At 50.6% G+C, this 24,608-nt stretch overlaps 1 protein-coding gene across 5 annotated transcripts in view; it reads right to left on the minus strand.

The window, feature by feature from the left end:
• The window catches only part of Slc25a48 (solute carrier family 25, member 48), a 40,844-nt gene extending 21,326 nt beyond the window's left edge, over positions 1-19,518 (minus strand). The window contains 4 exon segments of one of the 5 annotated variants that reach the window (NM_001432294.1): positions 6,200-6,458; positions 8,364-8,435; positions 15,420-15,463; positions 19,342-19,518. In NM_001432294.1, the coding sequence (NP_001419223.1) occupies positions 6,200-6,458; positions 8,364-8,435; positions 15,420-15,463; positions 19,342-19,387 (421 nt within the window). In that variant the 5' untranslated portion in view covers positions 19,388-19,518. 5 annotated transcript variants of the gene reach the window in all.
• Positions 19,519-24,608: the final 5,090 nt, after the last annotated feature.

The following is a 24,608-nucleotide window of genomic DNA, read 5'->3' on the forward strand; positions in this document are numbered from 1 at the left end:
ACCTGTCAACTTCACCACCTAAATCAAGACGCTGATAACTATCTGGGAACAAGAACGTTCAAGGCCAGCGTCAAGACTCAGGACAACACTTAGTCTTGTCCGTCAATTTCAAAACAGCAGCAGCAAACGCCACGATGTACCTCTGACACATGCAACTTTAACTAAGGTGTTAATGCTCAGTGCACAGCCTCTTAGACCTCCTTCTTCTACTTCTAGGCTGCCAGTGCCCCAGCCCCCACTTCCTGTTGGCATCTCAGAGCCTCCTGGAGAAGCCCAGCCAGACTATCAAGGGTGGAATGTGTCTGGGGTTTTTAAGTCTCCTATGTTCCCAGAGCTCCTGACTTTGCACATTGTTTCCTTATTTAGGAAGTGAGTGAAGGAGCTATCATTAATGAGTTCTCACTTAATAAATCTTAAAACATCTGCTGCACCTCCCAGCTGGAGAAGAGTAGAGTATGTGCGGTGTGCATGTGTGTGTACATGTGTGTATGTGCATGGTGTGCATGTGTGCGTATGTACATGTCTGTGCATGTATTGCGTGTGTTGGCATGTGTGTGTACTGTGGTGTGTCTGTGTGTATACATGTGTTGGCATGTGTGTGTGCACACATGTGTGTACATGTGTGGTATGCATGTGTGTCCATGTGTAGTGAACATGTGTTGTGTGCATGTGTGTGCACCTGCATGTACATGTGTGGTGGGCACATGTTATACATGTGTGTTGGCACGTGTGTGCATGTGTGGTATGCATTGTATATACATGTGTGTTGGCATGTGTGTGCATGTGTGGTATGCATTGTGCATACATGTGTGTTGGCATGTGTGTGTATGTGTGATGTGCTTTCTCGGTGTGCATGTATGGTGTATATGTGCATGTTCACATGTGTAGTGTGCATCTGTGCATGTGTGGTGTGCATATGAGGTGTGCACATGTGCGTATGTGGTATATTTGGTAGCCACACATGTGTACAGCAGCAATCCAGCTATTCTGTGAAAGAGAAGCTGATGTACCCAGGAGTACAGAAGCATCAGATTTGTCTTACTCCAACTGGGGACCTCTGAGGACCCAGTGAAGCAAGAAAACAGGTCTCTTCCCATCTCTGTTGCTACACAGATCTTGTGTTCTAGAATGCCCAAACTGCCTGGGTCCAGTTCTCAGGTGCCCTTCTCTTCTGCTCACTGTTCATCCCCTACTGGCATGAAAGGGCCCTAGCTGTATTCTGGCCCCTGGTCCAGCTCGGTCCCTGTGATGGCACCGAGTCCAGCACACCCTCCGCATCCTTCTTCTCACCCTCAAAGTCTATTTCCTCCTCCCCTCCCAACTTGGAGGAGAAAGTCTTTCCCTTCTCAACTCCATCTCTTCCTCAAATGTCAATCCCCCCAAGGACATGTCCCACTACCACCGTACATCCCCAGAGTCTCAGGAATCTGCTCCTAGATGCCAAGCGTAGCACAGCTGAGTTAATTACCGGTGTCATCTCAAACATCTGGGGAAACACAAGTGAGTCCCACAATCCAAGCACCTGCACCCAATGCTGTGAGATCAGCTGTCCTGTGGCACAGCTCTGGTGGGCTCGCTCTGCCGCCCAAGCTGCTTCACTGAGGGGCAGCATCTCACTCAACCTTGGCTAAGAAGCTCTTCCCAACTCACCCCATGTCTCCCAGAGCTCCTACTCTCCAGATTACTCACCTCGCCACAACACACTAGTTCCTGCTGCTGACCATTGCTCCACACTGCCCCCTCAATGGGAGACACTCCCACCCCAGATCTTAAATGTTATTCAGTACTCGGACAGTACTCATCATGCCTGCTGCCTCTCGAATGCCTTCCTGATCCACACAGCCAGAGTCCAGGGTTCCAGTGAGGGCCCTTGACACATACATGTGTGACTTCCCCAGGACTGACTTCCACATCTCTTCTTTACCTACTCTGAGGGGCTCAGAGGGGCCCAGGAAGTGATTATGAAGGAAGGATTGAGTCCCAAAGTAAATGCCAACGGGCAGAACACAGCACAGTGGACTCCAGCTGGGCCTGCAGATGACTGGGATCATGGCCAATACTGAGTCCCCTCACGTCTGTCAACCTCCTTCTGCTACATATGGGCCTTGAGAGCCTTCAGGGTTTTAGTGGGTGTACAGACCCAAGAGCTTCCAGGTGGAGGAGAGCATCACTGGCCATCTGCTTCTGGGATACAACATGACAGGGCAACAGGGCGACTGAGGGCTTCAACACCCAGCTCCAATTTCCAGTCAGGTCCAATAGGGCCCCCAGGTGGGCTCATTCATGCCACTAATAGTGCTGACAGGAAGGCAGGTTTCTCCATTGTGAGGAGCACGTCTGAGAGAACCCAAGCCATTCCTACTTGCATACCAATGGGCAGGAGCCCCAGAAGACTAGCACGGAGAGATTGAAGAGTCTAGAGGAGGTTGTGGGGCATGCCTGGAGAAGTGTGGAGTGTGTGTAGTGTGTATGTGTGTATGTGAATGTGTGTGCATGGACATGTGTGTGCATGTGTACATGCATGTGTGTGCTTGTGTACATGTGTGTATGTGTGCATTCATGTGAACATGTGTACATGTGTGTGCGTGTGTGAGTGTGTGCATGTGTACATGCATGTGCATGTGCATGTGTGTATGTATGAGAGTGATGTGTGTGTGCATGTGTGTGAATGTGTGTGCATGTGTGTATGTATGCATGTGTGTGTGCATGTGAGTATGTATACATGTGTGTGAATATGTGTGTGTGCATGTGAGTGTGTGTACATGTGTGTGAATATGTGTGTGTAAGTATGAAAGTGTGTGTGTAAGTATGAAAGTATGTGTGTGTGCATGTATGTGTTTGTCTATGTGAGTGTGTATGCATGTGTGTACATGTGTGTGAATATATGTGCCTGTATATGTGAGTGTGACTGTGAGCCTGTATGAATGTGTATGCATTGTACATGCATGTGCATGTGTGTATGTGTGTGTATGTGAGTGTGCATGTGTGAGTGTTGTGTTTGTATGCACGTGCATATGTGTGGTGTGTTTGGTAGCCACACATCTGTACAGTAGCAATCCCTTTCAACTTCAGCAACTGCCAGTGCAATGTGACAAGGCCCTTCTGCGTAAGTTTTACAGTGTGTGCCAAGAATCTTAAAAATGGCCACACCCTTGGTCCCACTCATGAGCCAAAGAGCCCACGCGCTGAGGGAACTAGCCCCAGTGAAGGAGCTGCTTTATAAAGGAGTTGGCTGATAACCTCACCGTTTGGGTCGAAGACAAACAGCAAACCGGCTAAATGGTCACCAGCAAGGAGCGTTTTCAATAGTACGGTTACCAAGCACACAGGTGACGGTTACTTCACAATTTCAACATGCCAGATGCTGTGCCGAGAGCCCCATGGACCTCCAGTCTGTCCTTGCAGTGAGGTGACACAGCTGAAGCTCAGTGGCACCAGGTGAGTCAGGCTAACGGTCTCAGTTTAGGCGAAGATAGGATTGCTGGCAACCTAACTCCAGAAATGGGATTCTTTCCAGAGGGTACTGACTGGCCCTGTCGGTGTGCATGTGCAAGTGCATGTGTGCTCACATGTGTGTGTGTGCACACACGTGTATACATGCATGCATGTGATTGAGAGAACAGTACACATCTATTTAAAGTACCATACCTATTTAAAATAAATGGGAATGACATGTGACACATTTGAATGACATAGAAAGTGTGTCTGTGTCCAAGGGGAGTATGAGAGGGTGTAGGAGCATGTACGTAGTCTGGGTGAATCCTCCTAAAATCCTGAACCTAAGAAAGATTATCAAAAGGAGGCACCTTAAATGAGTCCCAGCTTGTGTCTACTGCAGGTCATGTAGGGACATTTCCACTGTTCTGATCAGCTTTCAGCCATGAAACACCAGCAACATACATTCAGGAGGAAGTCACTGGCTCTCCCAAAAGAGAAGACCAAGCCACCCAACGGACCTCCAGGCCCATCTGTCACATGTCCTAAAGTAGATGACACAGAGTCATCTGGCGGTTAGCTTCAGAACACCCAGCTGCCTCTCCCAACACGTGAGCATTAACCTGGAAGTGGACTGGCCGTCAGGAATGAAAGCCACAAAGCAAGGGGGTCCCAAGTGCTGCTCACACTGTCTGGAAATGCAGCAAAGTGATCAGTCCCGAGGGCCTGGCCTGAAGCAGAGACTGCACACTCCAAGTCAGCCCCAATCCTGTTCTGTCCAGTCCCCATATCGGGCCACATGGTTGTCTCTTAAAGCTTATGTACTTAAAGTACATGACAATTTTCACCTGTGATAGCTTATAGGAAGGTCCATTTTTCCATCTTGTCTTTAAAAACTAGAGTCTCCAGACACATCTGGCTGCAGGAGAGCAGCCATGAGGAAAAAGTGTCCTGGTTATATCATTGGAAGGACACTGCCAAGGTCACCACAACCCTGCTACCCCACCCCCCCTACCCCCCAGCTTTCAGATATGGGTGCCACCCCCTTTTGCCTGGGCTGTAGTTTTCTACCAGCAGAGTGAGGCACGCAATGAGGTATGTCCTGGGTTTGTGTCTTAGTCAGCAAAGGAAAACTGAAAGCGGAATAAGATTGTGTATCATCAAAATGGGAGACGGCATACTTCCGAGGACCTCTGCTGACTGGGGTTACCGCCTTCAGTGCAATCGTGTGACATCTCTCCCTCCTCGCTTGCTTTCAATGCCTGGGATAAGGCCAGATGGGCCTGCCCTATAGCTCCCTGTGTCTCGGTTGTGAATCTGTATCCCTTCCACCCTTCTATATTGCAGACAGACAGACATCCTCAGAGCAGTTGGGCTCCACACCCTCCCTGTGATGTGGGGAGCATCAGCCTCATGCTCAGAGGATTCGGGGCCTGTACGAGACACTACCATGACAGGGGGCTCATGGATTTGGGCCAGGATGCTCTTGAGTGAGCTTGTGGGTCTCCTGTTGTGTTCCACAGTGAACCCCAGCCTTAGTGTGCAGAGGGATCCCACAGCAATCATTCTGAAGGCTGCCAGCAGGGGCAGAGGGCTCATCAAACATGTAATATGACAGGGAAGACCAGCGATCCAGCCCCTCCATTCTCTAGACATGGAGACTGGGGCCGGAAGAGACCAGCACTTCACTGGGATAGAAGAAAAACTGGGAACGAACCACGAACAAAAGCCGAGGTATTGCAATACGCCTCCTTCAGCACCCAACTCCGCCAATACCGACACACAGCCTGTGCCCCTCTCCTTCCCTTCCCCCACCAAAGCTGACACACAGCCTGTGCCCCTCTCCTTCCCTTCCCCCACCAAAGCTGACACACAGCCTGTGCCCCTCTCCTTCCCTTCCCCCACCAAAGCTGACACACAGCCTGTGCCCCTCTCTTTCCCTTCCCCCACCAAAGCTGACACACAGCCTGTGCCCCTCTCCCTCCCTTCCCCCACCAAAGCTGACACACAGCCTGTGCCCCTCTCCTTCCCTTCCCCCACCAAAGCTGACACACAGCCTGTGCCCCTCTCCTTCCCTTCCCCCACCAAAGCTGACACACAGCCTGTGCCCCTCTCCTTCCCTTCCCCCACCAAAGCTGACACACAGCCTGTGCCCCTCTCCTTTCCTTCCCCCACCAAAGCTGACACACAGCCTGTGCCCCTCTCCTTCCCTTCCCCCACCAAAGCTGACACACAGCCTGTGCCCCTCTCCTTCCCTTCCCCCACCAAAGCTGACACACAGCCTGTGCCCCTCTCCTTCCCTTCCCCCACCAAAGCTGACACACAGCCTGTGCCCCTCTCCTTTCCTTCCCCCACCAAAGCTGACACACAGCCTGTGCCCCTCTCCTTTCCTTCCCCCACCAAAGCTGACACACAGCCTGTGCCCCTCTCCTTTCCTTCCCCCACCAAAGCTGACACACAGCCTGTGCCCCTCTCCTTTCCTTCCCCCACCAAAGCTGACACACAGTGTGTGCCCCTCTCCTTTCCTTCCCCCACCAAAGCTGACACACAGCCTGTGCCCCTCTCCTTCCTCCTCTGCCAAAGCCACTTTCAAGAGCAGCACAGAAAACCCCCAAGCAGAGAAAATGAGACGATCACTGTAGTGGACAGGGAAGAGGGCGGTCTTGCTCACTAATAGGCTATGACCAATTGTACCCCAGATCCAGACAATTGGGAAAGGGCCACAGATCCCCAGACACCAGATTTCTCTCCATTGGCCTCTTACCTTCCTGAAATGGCTGTGTTTGCATCTGCAGTCTGATCTTGATGAGGTCCACGGGCCCGCCCAGACCAACAGAGACCATACCAGTCACCATGCTAGCCAGGAGCAGATCAGACAGACTTCGGCCAGGGCAATCCTCCAATTCCCTACAGTGGTACTGGCTAAGGAACCGCTGAGTGTTGCTGAAGACCCCGAACACCACCGAGTTATAGATGGCAACGCTGGCCAGGGGGAAGGACATGCCCTTGAAGAAGCCGAAAACCTGTGACAAGGGTAGCCAATGGGAGGAAGTGTGAGGCCAAACCACTCCTCAGGGTTTCTCTCTGCATACCAGGTATGGGACCTCGACCCCCCCTAGGGTGCCACAGAAGAGCCCCCAACAAGGGTCTAGATGACACAGAAAAGACAGAGGAGGGAGACCACATACAACTCAGATAGTCATCCTAGCCCTAAAGATGAGCCTCCTGCATAACAGAGCCTTGGCCTCAGATGTATGCATGCCCCAAATGCACGCAGTGTCAGAGCCATAAAAAAAAAAAAAAAAAAAAATCAGGCTGTGGCTGCGGATGTCTTAGGAGCCCTGAGGAATAGTGGAGCTGTCAAGTACCAGCACATCTCCTCACTAGCTGCTCAAGGAAAGCGCTCCCCACCCCCACCCCCTGGTTACTTTCCATGAGTCAAACCAATAACAAAACAGTGTTCACCCTCACTGAGTTCATGGTCTTGGGGTAGGGCAGATGAGGACAGAATGGGGGGTTTGGACAAACGGACAGGTGACACTGTCTAAGTCTATGGTGATGGGCTAAGAAAAGGACTTTCAAAGAGTACCAAGGACAGCACCTCAGCATGGGACCCCCTCCATATAAACACATGTGCGTGCACACACACATACACACATGCGTGCATGCAGGTATGCACACACATACACATACACACAGGTAGAGAGGGAAAAAAGGGGGGAGCGAGGGATGGGGAAGGCAAGAAGCAATGTTTCCAGCAGGGTCAGAATCTCCTCTATAACCGAGTTCTCAGTAAGACCACAGGTGCTCTAAGGGAAAGTGGAAAATTCCACAGCCACCGGGAGAGCTGACACGGTACACATGTGCCAACAATGAGCAAGTTCTAAGAAGCCACGTCACAAAGCAAAAATGTAGAAAGCTATGCCACAAACGGGTGATCGTGACGGGAGAGGACACCACACAAACCTGTGGGTGCACACAGGCACATGCACATGCGCAAACGCCTTGTTTCAGCCTCTTCCTCCATTAACTTGAAACACTGAGCTACATTGTCTCAGAAGTAACACCTGAAGTCCCCACCGGAGTCCTGGCACGGGGACACTGGCTGGCACGTACTGCAGGGAATGTGGGCCAAAAAAAATCAATGTCAATCTTTCAGGAGACTGGGGAATCACAGCCATTTACCGAGTATAAGGTTGGCACTACTCACCCTGACTTCAGAGTAGCCAATCAAGAGTTAAAGCCACACTGGCATTCAAGATGAACTCGTCTATTGACAAGCTTGGTACTTGCAGGAGGCCGTACAAGCCTAGGACGTTTGTTACAATGTGGCAGCCACAGTCTCAACTGGCACATTTCCAGGACTCAGGGAAACTACAGAGCCGCCATGAACTGTTTGACTGTTTCTTTAATTTGGACCATTTCTATCCTAAATGTAACTTTTAAAACTGTAGATTCCCCCAAAGTAACCTGCTAAGTCTTAAGAAGGGAGAGGGTGTTGCAAAATATCAGTCCATTTCCTATTTGAAACTCAGCACCTCAGTCATGTCTTGGGGGTGGGGTGGGGGTGGGGATTCCCACTGCATCCAGATAGAGGGAGGCTGCAGAGGGTCGGCTTCCCAGCAATCATTGTATTGGGAAACCAACGGTCCACCTTATTTGTGCAGGAACTTTCCATTCTGTGGTTCTAAATTCCTCAGAGCTTCTCCAGAGAGTTCCTACAAGACTCCTTTCTTCCAGCAACGTACTAGGTGACCAGGGGTAAGCTGAGGTAAGGTAGCACTTGCCATGTGGTACAAGATGAGAAGAAATAGGGAAGCAGCAGGAGGAACAAGCTGCCTCGAGTCTGTGGCAGTGGTATGTGGCCTGGTCCCTGAGGACCAAGGGAGACCCTGGCAGGCACCCTCCACCCAGCCCAGGGTACTTACACTCTCCCTCTTGTACACCATGCGGATGCAGTTGAAGGTGTTTGCATAGCCGACACCAGCCTGCAGGCGAGTCTGCGGAGAGAGGCAAGGGCAGGGAGCCACTCAGAGATAGGTCACAAGCCCCAAAGACACCCTACCCAAGAGACCCACCCAGGGAGGAGGCCCAGGCTCAATCCTAGCCAGCCAGATGCTACATGATCGTCAGGGACACTTACTCTGATATCCATCCAGCCCAGTCTCATGCAGCAGATGGCTGCTTTGAATCAGAGGATGACCCAGATCGGTTGTCTATGTATGGATGATGGTTGCTGGACTCAGGAGGTCTGCCTCTTAGGTCCAAAACAGACCTGGGCTCTGTCCCTTTTGCTGCTGTCTCTCACTTCACCCTTCTAGATGCCTCTGGTGACACCTGCTCGCTTTTCCCAGCAGGCATCTTTCTAGTCTTTACCCCTTTCTCATCAGAGCACAGCCTTAGCCCTAGTGTCTCCCTCTCGCCTCCAGCCCCTCTAATGCCACAGCCAGGCTGATTTTTCTCAAAATCATTGAAATCATGTCACTCTGTTTAAGACTCTCCAGGGCCTCCTATCAAATGCCTCCTATGATTGGCCTGCCTGTTATCCCCCAAGTCATTTCCTCCAGTGGCATCCTGCCTCCATGACAACAGCATCTACACTTCCTGCCTCCAACCTCCATTCTGGTTTGTCCCTGCTCTCCTGTTGGGTCTGTGCCTACACAGGGTAAGCAGATTTTATATTAGATTGCCCCATGGGGCAGGGCCACCCATAGATCTCTCCTCTTGCCCTTGCCTAGAGTTTGGCACAGCCTTGGCACATCTCTTTGTGACTTGTGAGAGGTTACACAGGAAAAGCAGATGGCATGTTCTGAGGAAGTCTGAGTCAGGAGATGACAGGCACAGAACAGTGAGGAAGCTTTCTAAGGTTGTTCAGAATAATGTCTGTCCTGGACTCTGTGAGTTCTGCTTTTCTTTCAATTCTATCACCTGACATTTTCCCCAAGATGCTTTCTCAGTCCTTATATCCTGCACTGTCTGTAAGGAGCTGTGAGAGCCCCACTGAGGTCCTGTCCCCTGCAGTATCCAGTGTGAAGCAAGGTATGAAGACCCTAGAAACAGGCCACCAAGGTGGCAGTCTTCTGGACGGCATCTTTCTGCAGCCCCAACCTTCCATGATATGCAGGGGTATCTTTTAATACATCCAGGTTTTTTTTTTTTTTTTTTTTTGGTTCTTTTTTTCGGAGCTGGGGACCGAACCCAGGGCCTTGCGCTTCCTAGGTAAGCGCTCTACCACTGAGCTAAATCCCCAGCCCAATACATCCAGTTTTAAAGGTAACTCTAAGCGTGCAACTAACAAGGGAGTGCATTATGTCGGTAAGTCTAATTGTAAGTCCAGAGCCTCCTCTGACCCACCATCCTGTCCTACTCGCCTGCCTCTCAACAACAGCATGGCCACTAGCATGGCCGAGGATTTGATTGGCATCCATTAGTAGCCACAGATAATGGAGGGGAAGCGCTATTGTGCTGTCTACAGGTGTTGGGTTTATAACCGGGAAGATAAGTTAACCACTCTGTCGGACATTCTGTTAAACATTGCGAATCCAAATCTGTTCCAAACCTCAGCAGATTCAGCAATAAAGACAGCAAAATCTCAGCCCTCATGGATAACACAGCTTAGTGAGGTTGGGAAAAAGGAGATGGGCTAAAAGGAAAAGAGGGACTGGAGAGGCTCAGGGCTTAAGAGCACTTGCTGTTCTTGCAGAGGACCTGGGTTCAGTCCCTAACACCCATAACATAGCAAGTTCACAACTGCCGGTTAGCTCCAGATCTGAGGGATCCGAGGCCCTCCTTCTGGCCTCTGAGGGCACTGTGTACACACGATTCACAGACACACATCCTGGCAAAAATGCTCATACGCATAAAACCTAAAAAAGAAAAATTAGAGCTAACACAGAGAAGGATGGGGTAGTAAGGTCAGGTGGTTCTGGGAGGAGCTGAGACAGGGGAGTAAATGTGTTCAAAATACATTGTATTTTGTATTCGAAGAATAAATAAACCATGGCTTTTTTAAAAATCATGGCAAAATTGGAATATATAGCAGATAGTGAACCTCAATGCTTTGAGAGGTAATAATTCCAAAATGAAATATATCTGGTAGCTGAATGTTTTATACGTGTGTGTGTGTGTGTGTGTGTGTGTGTGTGTGTGTGTGTTTTAAGAAGTATTAAGAAGGGCTGGGTGGGAGACACACCCTAGAATGTGCAGTGTGGGACTGAGCCCTTGTGTTTGTGTTAAGCCCAGCCAGACAAGTTAACCCTGGGATAGGGACTTCCCAGCCAGGACAATGACAAGGACTATGGGAAGTGTCTGTATCCTATGTATCCCTCACTGGCCCCAGATCTGCCAGAGTGGTGGATGACCATGGAGGAACAAGTCCCCCAAAAGACTGAGGAAGGAAAGCACTGAAGCCCACGAGCATTGAGAGTCTCTTCAGGGCCGTGAGCGAAGTTCAACCAGACACGCTCAGCCCTTGGCTGCAGACGCTGAGGTCAGCCGCCAAGCCAAGGCTCCTGATCCTGGTTCCCCCAGGATCTGGTGACTACAGACTGCATACGGGCATCAGGGAGCCCTTTGCCACACCTTGCAGATGAAGAACTCTGCTGGTTTTAGTTTCCCTCCTTGCATAGCAGCTTGAAGCAGGACAGCATATTGTCTCACAGCTCTAGGAATCAGACATCCCAGTTCCTCACCACTGAGTAGCCAGTAGCCCAGGGCAGGGGAAGGAGCCTTTGCCTGAGGCCAGCAGCCCAGGGCCTGGTGATCAAGGTGCTCTGAGGATGAGTCTTAAGCCCTCAGTCAGGCCCCTGCCTTACCTCTCCTACCCCTCCAAGTTGTCAGGGCAGGTGTGAATCACTCCCTGCTCTGTCTTTGGCACCTCCTTGGACAATCTTCGTATCCACCTCAATCCAGGGAGGTGCCATTTACCCATTATCCAGACAAGAAAATGAGGAAGGTTCAGTACCAGGAATGGGTGTGTCTTGGTTACTTTTCTATTACTGTGAGGGGAAAAAAAAATACGACCAAGGCAACTTATAAAAGAAAATATTAAGCGTGGGGCCATACAGTTCCACCACAGGCATGGGGCCAGTGATGTAAGCTGACCCAGAAGACTGAGTCACAGGGAATCTAACTGGGAAAGGTGTGGGCTTGATTGATATCTGTGGATTGATAACCTATATGCAGGTAAGGACAGGCACAAGATAAGGCAAGCCTGTGATGGGGCAGTGAAAAAGAAAGGTGGGGGCAGAGTTTTTGAAAGGCAGGAGAGAGAGGAGGAGAGGAATAGAAGATGGAGGAGGAAAAGGAAAAGGAGGAGGAGGAAGAGGAAGAGGAAAAGGAGGAGGAGGAAGAGGAGGAGGACCAACCCCCTCTTGTGGCTTTAACTAGCCACAGGTAGCTATGAATTTCTTATAAGGGATGGATTTATACAGGACAATTTGTCTTATCTAGGTGGGCAGTTTATATCACCAGTTGGTGGTGAGTTTATTGTGTGGACATTTGTGGAGTGAGAATTTACTGATATAAATCTGATTGATAGAGTACAAGCTTTAAGAGTTTTGATTTTACGGGCTTGCTGGGAATATGAACAGAGTCCACAACAAGAGAGCTGCAGCGAGATGGGTGGCCATGGGGCCTGGTGCCCTGAATCATATTATTGTATCTTTTCTTTTCTTTTTTTTTTTTTTTTTTCCCGGAGCTGGGGACCAAACCCAGGGCTTTGCGTTTGCTAGGCAAGCGCTCTACCACTGAGCTAAATCCCCAACCCCCTGAATCATATTTTTATTATTTATCACAACAACTGCCAGTGACACACTTCCTCCAACTGGGCCACACCTCTTAATCCTTCCCAAACAGTCCCACCAACTGGGGACCAAGTATTTAACCATGAGGCCTATGGGAGCCATTCTCACCCAACCCCCCCCACACACACACACACACAGAGCAAGTGTTGTGGCCAAGACTGGATTCTTTTATTGTTGTGTTTGTGTTGTACATGGTGGTACATGTGCATGCATGCCTGTGAAGGCCAGAAGACAATCTTGGAGGTCATCTTCATGGACTGAAGGAGTCTTAGAAAAGAAAAGGCAGCTCATACGAACTTCCTTTGAAATGGGGTCTCTCACTGTTCCAGAACTCACCAATTAGGTAAGACTGGCTGGAGAGTGGATCCTCCTGTCTCCCCAAACTCTGGTGCTGTGATTCCAAGTGTGTCCAACCATGCCTGGCATTTTTTAACATGGGTCCTGGAAATCAAACCCAGGTCCCTGCGCTTGCTAGGCAAGTCCTTCGCTAACTGAGCCATCTCACCGGACTGGACACCTATTTAAGACTTGCCCAAGCCTTTTTCAGTTGGCAGGGAATCTAGAGACAATGTTCACCAGAAGGAAAGAGGATGTTCCAGGGCAATCAAGAGCCCAAGGTTAGATCCAGGGCAGACCACGTGAGCCCATTACCATACTGCTGTGTCAGCAAGGGACTCTCAAGCTCGGTCAACACACCTGGATCTTCTCACAGGAAGAAGGGTTTTTCCCAAGATGCAAAACAGAATGGGAAGAAGGTGGTGCCGGCCTTTTCAGGTGTGTGTGTGTTATGAATTAAAGGGCAGGCTTGACTAGACAGGAAGCAAAGGTACTCATTTCCCTAATGGCGTGAATCCAGTGTCTCGTGTCCTTGGAAAGGAGAAAAATCTTTGGCACAGGCCATACGACGGTAAAGGTGGAGTTGGAGTTAAAGTGGTAAAGCCGTGGTCAGAACGACAGCAACAGAACAAGCCAGAGGAAGGAACGGGGCCGAGCCCCACTGAGGCTTCCAGAAGGGTCCAACCCCTTGACTTTGTTTTCTGCTTCCTGACTGCAAGAGTATCTTGTTTGTTTGTTTGTTTGTTTGTTTTTAAGATGTGTTTATTTTGAACTATGTGTACAGGTGTTTTGTCTGCACGCTTGCCTGAGCACCATGTGTAAGCAGTTACTGGGCCTGGAGAGGGGGTCAGATCTGCTGGAACTAGAGTGACAGATGGCTGTGTGCCACCTAATATGACTGCTAGAGGTTTGAACCCAGGTCCTTTAGAAGAGCAGTCAGTGCTCTTAACCATTGAGCCATCTCTCCAGTACCAATTTCTGCTATCTCAAAACAGCCAGTTGGTGGTAATTTACTCTAGCAACCCAAGAAACTAAGACCCCAATCATCTTTTTAAAGGTCAGGTCTTCACACCCCCCCCCCCCCCCCGTTCAATGATAATGTCTTAAGAATCCCCTTTGATCTGGCCAACTAGAGAAACAATGGCACATGGCTGTGTTCTGGTACAGAGGTACAGACATTACGAGCAATCCATGGGCAGTCCCACTGAGGAAGCCACTTCAGAGGAGGACTTTCGAGGTGTCTCCATATTGCCTTCAAAGAGAAATGTGTGCGTGCGCGCGCGTGCGTGCATGCAGGTGTGTGTGTGTGTGTGTGTGTGTGTGTGTGTGTGTGTGTGTGTGTTGTTCACATTGGAGACCTTAAAACACATTCTCTGAATCTGGCTAAAATGATGTAAGAACTGGGGAGATGATCAATTTACATTGATGATATTAAGCTGACATTTCCTAGTTGTAATACCTACTGGCCTACTGGGTATTAAGAACAGCTTTCCCACTGTTAGCCTGCAAGGCAGAGTAAATTAAGCCCTGCTTAACACACTTTGCAAGTAGGAACTGCCCCAGCCAGGGTCTAGACCCACGGCCCCTGCAGTTCCACAGCTCACGATTTCTGGTTTGAACTGTGGTGAGCAATTGATGATTGTCTGTCAGGGGAGCCTCTGGTGCAGGTAGACTGGGAAGGAATTTGGGGAGTCTAAGTGGGGCAGCAGGGGTAGCCATTATCCTCCTGACAAAGCTAAGGATGATAGCTAGGCCCCACCTTGGAGGAGAGCATGTAGACAGCATGCGGATAGTAAACTAGGCCCTAACCTAGGAGGGCCCATTGTCACATGCCGAGGAAGACAGGCAGAAAGGAAATTGCAGACACCTGAGTCAGACCTCCGAGCTGCTTCTGTACAGTCCCAGCATTTTTAGCAAAGGCAAGAACGGTTCAGTGGTCATATTTCTTGGGCTTGGCTGGATCCTGCTCACCACAGATGGGTGGCGGGTGGCAGGGACTCAGAATGTCCTTTTCTGGTATCTTATCCCTTCATCTGTTTTTCATGGTAGGACCTAGGACACGCCCTCCTACTCCTTCAGGGGTACCAATGGCTGTCAGGATGGCTCTGCTGGCTCCAGAGTCCCCTACCCTATGTGCCTTTTTCAGGTTATTCCAACCTAGGTTGAAATCGCCAACCGGACATCCAAGCTCCCCGAGGACTGAGGCCTGACCTGCCGAGATTTGGGTCCACAGCTGTAACACAGAATCAGAAAAACTGGTCCTGCTGGCCTTTCCCAAGCACAGTCCCTACCTGGGGTCCCTGCTTCAGCCCCCTTTCCCATGCTGTCTGTCCCCTAAGCCTGACATGTCTTCTCCAATGACTGGAAACCCACTCCCACACTTCAAGCTCAGACTCCACCTCACATTCCAAACCTTTCCTGATTGTTCAGCTCCCCAGGGACCTGGAGGTGGAGGAGGAAGAAGAGGGGGAGGAGGAAGAGGAGGAGGAGGAGGAGGAAGAGGAGGAAGAAGAGGAAGAAGAAGAGGAGGAGGAAGAGGAAGAAGAGGAGGAAGAAGAGGGGAAGGAGGAGGGGGAGGAGGAGGAGGAGTTGGGGAAGGAGGATGGGGAGGAGGAGGATCAGGAGAGCCCTAGCTCCTTTCTCACCAGCTCATAAGCTCCTGCAGGCATTCAGGAGAGGACAATGGAAACAAAGTCTCCTAACCCACATCACCCCTGGACCACAGAGGGCCTGCCCTGGAGAGTCTGGCTGGAGGGTCTCTAGGAGATCAGAGTGAGTCACCGTCCCAGGAAAGACCCATGTGAGGTACCTCCCCAAGAGGTCATGAAAACGCAGCTACTGTACCTTGACTGTGTCCAGAGGGTAGCCAACAATGACACTGGCTACACCTGTAGGTCAAAGAAGAACACCTGGTCACCCAAACTCTGGACTCCTGGTTTGGCCCTGCCAGCTCCTAGAAGTCAGAGACCTAAGGCACAGCAGGCACCAGTCAGTGAGTCACTAGAGAGCGGTCTTCCAGTGCACAAGGCCTGGTCCAGTTACTGAGGAAGGCAGAGAGAGGAGAGTCAAACCTGGGCCTACTCCAAAATAGGAATTAGTGATATCCTAAGACAACTGGATAACCACATGTTGGAAGAACAGATTTAGTCCCTTGCCCCATACTACCTAGAAAAGGTAATCCAAAATAGACCAAAGGCTTATAACTATAAAGACTCAAGCATGTGGGATATACTTTACAAGCCTGGTTTTGTAACATTTGTAGTTAGAGTAAACACACACACACACACACACCCAAGCACAAGCAACAAAAGAACAAAAGTAGATAGCACAATAGATATTATCATGAAAGTAAAGACAAATCGCTTAAAAAATATAGATATCATTTACAAATCACATTATCCACTAAAGGTCCAGAGTACCCCAAGAACTCTTCCAGATGAAAGAGTGTTTAATGGCCAAAATAGACATCCCTCTGAAAGACATGCCAATGGTCAACAGTACACAAACACACTCAACATCATTAGGTACTAGGGAAATGTAAATCAAAACAATAATAAAATTTCCCTTCCTATCCACCAGGATGGCTGCAACTTTCTAAAGGCAAACAATAAGCATTGACCAAGATATAAAGTAATTAATTTTTAAAAAAAAAATGAATTTACTTATGTGAACGAATGTTTGCTGGCATGTATGCATGCGCCCCCCCTCCCCGCCATTCGTGCAGTGCCCGTAGAGGCTGGAAGTGAGCGTTTCTTCCCAGCAACTGTACCTGTAGATGGTTGCGAGTATGCGTTTGCTTGGAACTGCACTGAAGAGAAGTACTTGACTCTTAGCTTCTGAGCTGTAACTCTAGCCCTGAGACATTAGAACTCTCGTATGTTGTTGAGGAAAACAGAGCCTTTGCTCCAGAAAACTGGTTATTCTTCAAAAAGAGTTGAACACAGAATAACGGCATGACTCAGCATTTCCAATCCTAAGAGCTGAAAGCAAGAACTCAAGCAAAACAAGCACACTCATGGTCAGCTCGGCGTTCACCACATGCCACAAAGGTTGGGAACAGACCCAATGTTCATTAACTGACATACAATGAATAAACATGGTGAATAAAAATGGACTGTTATTTAGCTGCAAGTAGAACTATGTAGCCATTTCCTCCAAATGGAAACATTATATCTTGGAGGATCCTTAATACTCAGGAAGTAAAACTCACAAGTCTCAGAACTACCTGAAACTTATGAGATTTACAGGATTCTTTTCTCAATGTTACATAAACAGTAAGTGCTTCTGGAGAGAGGAGACGGTGTACTGAGAACACGTATGCAGCAGTTTTCAGGAGCCATCAGCCATGCTCGGATGTGTGTCACAGCAGCTGCCTGTGAGTCACCCAGACTCCTGTAACTAACCCTTTGCCTATGCCTCTCTGTATGTAACTCCAGTAACTCACTGACTTGTTAAGCTTTGGTCTGTCACCCATGCTCTGTCTGGGGTCACAAAACAGGTAGGAGTGTAGTATTGAACCCTACTACAATGTGGGCAAACTTTAAAAAAAAAAATAGTATGCTAAGCAAGAGAGGCCAGACACAAAATGCGGACATGCTGTGCAACTTTATTTAAATGAATTATGTGGACTAGGCAAAGCCACGAGACAGAAAACCGATAAAGAGGTTCCAGGCTATAGGGAGGGGAATTAGAAGTGACCACTGAATGGATATGGGCTCTTCTTTGGTTATGTTCAACAGTAAACTATAAAACATTTGTTTAACAAACAGTGAAATAGATAGCTTCAAAGCAGGAGTGAGTGAGAGTGTGTGTGTGTGTGTGTGTGTGTGAAAGAGGGAGAGAGAGAGAGAGAGAGAGAGAGAGAGAGAGAGAGAGAGAAGACAGAAAGACACAGAGAGACAGAGACAGAACCTGGCTACACACATCCTGGTGTAAAATAGTCCCAGATCTAGATAAGAAGCCTCTGTAGTGCCCAGATTTCTCTGGAACAAATCCCTCCACCACACTGAACCATGAGAAGCGGGCTTAACAAGCGGGGCCCACAGGGACACACGTTACTCCGCCTAGAACCTCCTGTCTTCTTCAACCCCCATACCCTGAACTGAGCAGCACAGAGGTGAACAGAAGCAGACAACACCTCACACTGTCCGGCAGGGAGGGAGGAGCTCAACTCCTCAGGGTACCCTGTCTCCCAGCCCACAGCAGGGCAGGCATCCTCAGGTCCAGAGCAGTAGCTGAGAATCAAGTGCAGAGAATCAACCCTGCTCCACTCACCACCTACCGGAAACCAGAGGTGCAAAGTAAAAAGATAGGATGCTGGGGCAGTCATTTCCAAAGCTTGGAGCTTCAAACAAATATGGAGGGCATTGTAGTGAAATGTTGTGGCATGGTGTCATTAAGGAAGATGACGGCTATAGGCAAGTTTGGGGGTTCAAGGACTCTCAAGGCCCTAGGCAGACCCTTAGTGCCCTGTTGCCTGGATTAGACTCCTAAGTGTCAGTAGATGCCCACCTCAGGAAAATCACCCAACTGCTCTACTTCCTCGTCCTATCCGCTAAGTGAGGCTGTAAAGGCAGCTATTCCCCTGCGGTTGCTATGTAATGAGGAAATGGGTATTAGCACAGCGAAGTGTACACACTGCAGGATCCAATACACAATAGCCAAGAAAAGCAAACAGTGGCTGTTCTGAGAGGTGGGGGCCCAACTGAGTGGCAGGGAAGATGAGGCATGGCTAAAAATACTCCGCAACTTATAGGGGTGTTTTACCTCTTGGTGGAGTTACTAAAAGTCATCAAATCATACACTCGGGCTGCAGGTATCTTTAATGTGAAACACAAACCTTTGAAGACACAGCACCGGCACTTCAGCCTACCTGGAACCTGCTAAGAGTCCTGTTCATGGGTTGGTTGCAGGTGACTGGCTATGGGACCCAGCTTGCGGTGAGCCCTAGGCGGAGACTCAGGCTCTCAGCCTCTGAGCCTCTGACCTGGCAGAGACCTCAGGACACAGCAAGCCCCAGCTGGACTTTATTCAGAAACTGTTACTTTGTTAACTACTCCCAGCTTGGTGGCGAATGAAGTAACACCTGAGGTGGTAGAGTGGGGGACCAAAAGGTCCGGAAGAGCTGGAGATGGCCCCGGGGGTGGGGGGTGGGTAGGAGGGCGAGAGCTGATGGCTGACAGCGGCCAGACAGGGATTCCTCTCAGCTGTCTAGAAAGACCTATATCACAACTCTCTACTCCCTGCCCTGCGGGCTCCTCTCCCTTCAGGAGCAACGCCCTTAAGACAAGCTGATCTTGAAGTCCAAGTTCTTGGCCACCCTGAGACCGGGATTCAGCAGCCAAGCCAGGCGCCAACCCGAGCACAAGATACTTGGAGATATGTCACCAAACCCAGGTGAGCCCCGGGGTCACTGAAGGGTGTGCGCGCATTGGGGTGGCATCATTGGTTGTCTGCTCTGACCAGCGGTTTAATCATTATGGGACCCAAGTTCATTAGGGCCTAAGTTGAGGCAAATCAGAGGCTAGAGGAAATCAATGTGAATCTTAAGAGCTTGGCTTCACAGACTGGGAGGGACCTCAGGACCAGCCAAGCGGACTGGGCTAAGGACGCCCGGTGCTGCAGGCGTTGCTCACTCTGGGATGGGATGCGTGATGAACCCCGCAATGCAAAGCGTGCTAACTGAGCACACCGGGCGCAAACAGCTGACAGGGCACCGCCAGGCAGTTTGCCCTGTGGTGCGGGGGGCTTTCGCAAGCACACTCACCTCCGATCCAGCCTGCCGCGAAGTCTTCCAGCTGGAAGCTGCCCATGGCTGACGCGGTGTGCGCCTCGGCCTCCCGCAGCCGGCGCTACGCTCAGTGTGTGTCAGGCATGGCCCCAGGGGACCAAGTGCACAGCAGGGGAGCGACACGGTCACTCTGCAGGTTCTTCTCTAAACTCTGAGTTCCATCCACCCGCGCTCGGGCTGTCAGCGAATGAGGGCGGGTAGCTGACAACCCGCCCCCAGAGGATCTTAAAGGCACCGCACTTCGATGAGGTGTGATCCGGGAGGCGGGCCCCAGTCCCCAAAGGGAAATCCCTTGGTTCTTCCGGCCACATCCTCTCCCCAACAACACAGCCTCAGAGCCTTCCAGGTGAAAGTGCCAGCCGGAGGAGCTTAGGATTTATTTGCAAAGTTGATCAAAAGAGGGAAGGAGAGAAGCTTTAAAAACACCAAAAGTTGTCTGCAATAGAACTCACCTGGGAAGACTCAACTGCGTTAAGGGCAAACAGCCCTGCAATAACTAATTGAAGGTTTGGGGAGATGGATTAGTGGGAAAGATCACCTGCTGTGCAAGCATGAGGACCTGAGTTCGGTTCCCAGAACCCATATAAATGGCAGACATGCCTGGAACTTCAGAGTTGGGGGCGGGGTCTGCAGAGACAGGATTACTGGGGGCTCACTTGACAGACAGCCTAGTGGGAGACAGAGTAGGAGACTTAAGGTTCTCTTCACACACACACACACACACACACACACACACACACACACAGGCACACACACATGCAAAAGCACATGTGTGCCTACATGCAAATCACATGTGCATGCACACATATAAACACTCACTCACATGCACATACATACATATGCATACATACACACACACCACATGTGGGCATGCATATACATGCACATGTACACACACCCACACGTGTGTATGTACATATACATGCAAGCACACACGAGCGCACACACATACATATGCACGCAAACACAAATTCACGTGTGCACATGCATATATGTACACATATACACACTCACATGTGTGTGCATGCATGCATATACACACATATACACAGGCAAGCACACATGTATACACGTGTGCATGCATATACACACTCATAGACATATGCATACACATGCATGCACTGACACACGTGCACAAAAATTGTAACTGAAAAGTATCTACTAACTTGAATTCTCGGTGCTTTGACAGGCTGACTGGAAGCCACGGATGGTTCCCCTGTAAGATGCACACAATTTCCCAGGCCACTTAGAGACTCCCTCACCCCCTCCAGGCCACACAACGTCTGCATGCCCTGGATTGAGAGTCCCATCTACAAGTGAGATACTGAATAAGGTGGTGGGAGGCACCACACCCAGAAATCAGTGTCAAGCCAGCTCCAAAGAAATACAGCTCTGAATGATTTCAAGGTTATCCTGAGCTTAGCCAACACCTCCTCCCTGGCCTGGCGCTTACCCTTTCCAGCAAGTCTGGGAATCCCACTCCACAAGCCAGGAAAGCCTACCGGTATGCTTAAAGTATATAATCTGTGTGCGTCTCACACAGAGATGGTAATCCTTCAGAAAAGTGGCCAGAGCAGAGGATGGACCAGATCTCGGTCTGAACAGATTCCAAATTTTTCCCCTAACCCTGGCTCCCACAGGGAAAAGGCCAGGGATAAGCCCTACCCAGAAGGAAACTCCTGCATGCCCCCTGATGTGGGCACACAGCCCCTTCTTGTGGATAGGTCTAGCCTGAATGGCAGCCCCTGTGTTGGGAGCCTTCTCACTAGAAAGAGAGCAAACATTTCCAGCAGGCAGGCTACGGGAGAGCAAGCCAGCACCGCTACAGGCTAGGGCACTCTCTGATGCCTTGGATTTTATGTCGGTAGAAGCCAGCGGTCTCAACGAATTCCAGATGTTTTATCGGTTATTGTCAGAGGGATGCTAGTCAGATACAGACGACGAAAGACAATTGAAGGAGCAGGAAGATAGCCTTGGCTCTCAGTTCGCAGCATCCCAACCCTCTACAACCACAACATCGGATCACTCAGTAGCTCAGCAGAACCTTCCGTATAGATGACACTTTCCCAGAGAACTTCATGCCCTGGAGGCCTCAGCACGCCCTGGCCAGCCTTCCGAACGACAAGGACAAGGCTGGAGACTCACTCCAGGACTTACCAGGAACTAAGGTGATACAGCTGGCTAGCATTTCCCCCTGCTAAGCAGCTGCCAGAACGGAAGCCACAGATAGCCACGTTCTTCTCAGCCAGAATTCTGAGGCAGGCACCTCTCTACTTTGGGGAAGCCTGCAGGCCCCATGTCCTGATTTCTCAGCTTGGCAGAAACACTCCTTACCCACCCACCCCAAAGCACACCCTATTCCCTGTATTTATGTGCTCTAGAATATCTATACATTGCCACTGTTGCCCCATCCCCATCCTGAGATGGCACTTGGTGGGTGTTATATTGCCCTGGGCTGACCTGACAATGTGATTCCTGTCAACTGTGGCCCTTCCTCTAGCCACGTCCTCTCAGAGAACCCAGTGGTCTGAAGTCTCTCAGGCATAATTGGGGGTTCAGTAGCAGGAGATCCCCACCAGATTCTGTCTCAACCTACATTACCCCAGCCAAAAGATGGTCCTCTCTGCCTCTGATTGCCTCTGTTAGCAGACCACACACTCAGTACTCCCCTGCCTCTGTGGGTGACCCTGTGTTCAGCAGGGTCCAGCTAGCTTCCAGCAGGGATGCAGCACAGGGTCCCAGGCACAGCGCTCCAGGGTAGCAGGAGTGACGGACAATGACTGAAGGAAGAGCTTCTGTTGATCTGCTTTTGTCCCAGGATGGCAGTTTTGGGTCAGTGTGTAGGAGCAACTGGCCAGGCTTCTTTCCCAAGACTCTGACCACTGACCCCTGCTATAGGGTCTGCTGAGGAGTGAGGCTCAGGGTCCTCCCGTAGCCCTATCCCCTTCCCCCATGGGATGTGTACAGAGTTCACTTATAGATTCCAGAGCCAGAGCTGCCCGTCTGAGTGCAGGGTAAAGCAGGAAGCAGGGGTTGGGAAGGGGAGTCTTGCAACATCCTAGGGAAGGGTGAAAAGCCACAGCCCATGGTTGAGGTCACTTCATATGCACATAGTGACCCACTTAGCCACATGGTCATCACTAGCACTACACTCCAAGCTGTACTCTGCTACGCCCATGACCTAAGCCTGGAACCTTTGGGGAGGTGTGAGGTCTGCAATGGGGGACCCTTTGGTGAGTTTACTGTTGGAGTCCGTGCAATGTGAAGCCAGCCAGTTCCCAAAGCCACTCTTGTAGGACCACCTAGTACTTCCTGGCAGATGGCCAACTCCTCAGTCCTGGGTCAGCACCATTAGGGTGGCCTTGAGTTGGTGGGCATCGTTGGTGGCAGATAAGACAGCCTCCCTGGCCCAGGGTACTGCTGTTCTGATTGCCAATGAGAAGAGTTGAAGCCCTCACAGTCCTGACTGCATGCATGAAGCTGTCCTCGAAACGCATCGCAAGAAGGACTGAGAGAGCCTTATATCATGAGGCAGTGTAGAGCAGGGCCCTCAGAGTCCTGAGCCACTGCGGCATGGGACCCAGCAGAACACTGGATCCAGGAGGAGGACCAAAACTGTTGCCCTTTCTGGATTTGCCTCTAGCTGTCCTCTTGGTTGGGACACAGGCAACCAGCTCACAGAGGAACCAGGGTTCTGAGCTAACCTCTTAAGAGATTCATAGAGAAACTGAGAGACTTGTCAGAGACAGAGCAAAATTCCATTCCATGTCTCCCTCAGTTCTTCCACACAGGGAACCAGCAGTGTCATCTGCACAGTAGGGGCAAGTGGGGGGTGGCCCTGGAATCCTTGGATAATGGGGCCCAATTCTGGTTTCTCACTATCTCCTTCAAGGGCAACAAAAGCCAGTCTTTGCTTCTGAGAAAGCAGCTAAGGAACTGACGGTTTGCCTGGGATGCAACAGGGAAGCCACTGTGAAGCCCTGGAGGAGTGCTCTTTCCGGAAGTCAGGAAAGGCTCTCTCCAGCCTGGCATCTCCTCATTGTGCCCGGAATCTACTCAGCCAATGGCTCTGCCTTGGTACCCAAGGACTCAGCCCCTTCCTGTGAGCATCATGTACACCTGAGGCAGCTGCTGACCAGCTGTGCTGAGGGCCTGCATGTGGCCTTATTCACCCCTCCTTTGTTTCCTGCCCTTATGTAGATATGGGGTTCCTTGGAGCTCTGACGGAACCTTCCTGAATTTCCACCCTTGTCTCTCCACTCTCAATCCTCTACTTGACCCCAGGCTTCACTTCTGAGCACAGGACCTCTGCTTTTCTAAAGCCTCCACCCAGGAGACTGATACCTCAGGCACATCCAAGAGAACTCTAACTCCTCCCTCTGCTACCCCCAACCCCTCCCAAGCTGCCTCTTCTATACCCCTCAACTTGGGAAACTGCACCTCCACTAAGCTGCTATGTTCCTCTCTCTCCCCAAGTGCCTCATCCTGCCAGCCGGGAATTCCTGGTGTTCTCCCTTCTCCAACGTCCACTGCCCTCTGACAGTCCGGCCTCTGGCTGTGGCCGTCGCCACCTGAATATGGTGAACATAGGTTCTTTGTTCCCTCTGACCTGGTCCTGGGCCCCATCTCCCAATGGCTGCTACAGCAGGCTTCTGAGGCTTACGTGGCCTCTGCTCTGGCCACCTCTGTGCAGTGCCCTCCGGGGACTCTGTGGCCTTGACTGTACTCGCTAATTCCCTATTAAGGCGTGTGCAGGTCTGCGAGACAGAGTCCAGTGGCCCTTCTGCTCCTTCTACCACCTCGCTTTGTCCAGCTGGAGTCCAGCCAGGCAATGTGGCCTTCACACCCCACATTCCTTCCCTGTGTGGGACTCTATGTACTGGTTCCTTGTACAGATGCCTCCCCCCACCCCACCCCCACCACGCTCTCTGGCTAACCCCGGTGCCTAACTCCTTTGTGATTCTGCTTGGCTGCCACCTTCCCCCCCTCCCCCACCCCCCCACCCCCGCCAGGTCTTTGCTGAAGTGCACACTAAGACATTCTGCCTTGTCTGTGCTGAACGGTCTGTGTGGCTGCCTGTCCACTCGGGCTTGTAGTCTGTCTGCCTTGTCCTGCAGAGGCCTGATGTTCAGTCAGCACTTAGAGATGCCTTAAACAGGGAGGCAATAGGGCAATGACTAAAGGGCGGGCCACCTGATATCAACAAAGAGGGAGTCCTAGTCATAGCAGATCTGAGGAGGTAG

Source organism: Rattus norvegicus, chromosome 17 (assembly GCF_021556685.1).
Source record: "Rattus norvegicus strain SHRSP/BbbUtx chromosome 17, alternate assembly SHRSP_T2T, whole genome shotgun sequence".
Classification (NCBI taxonomy): domain Eukaryota; kingdom Metazoa; phylum Chordata; class Mammalia; order Rodentia; family Muridae; genus Rattus; species Rattus norvegicus.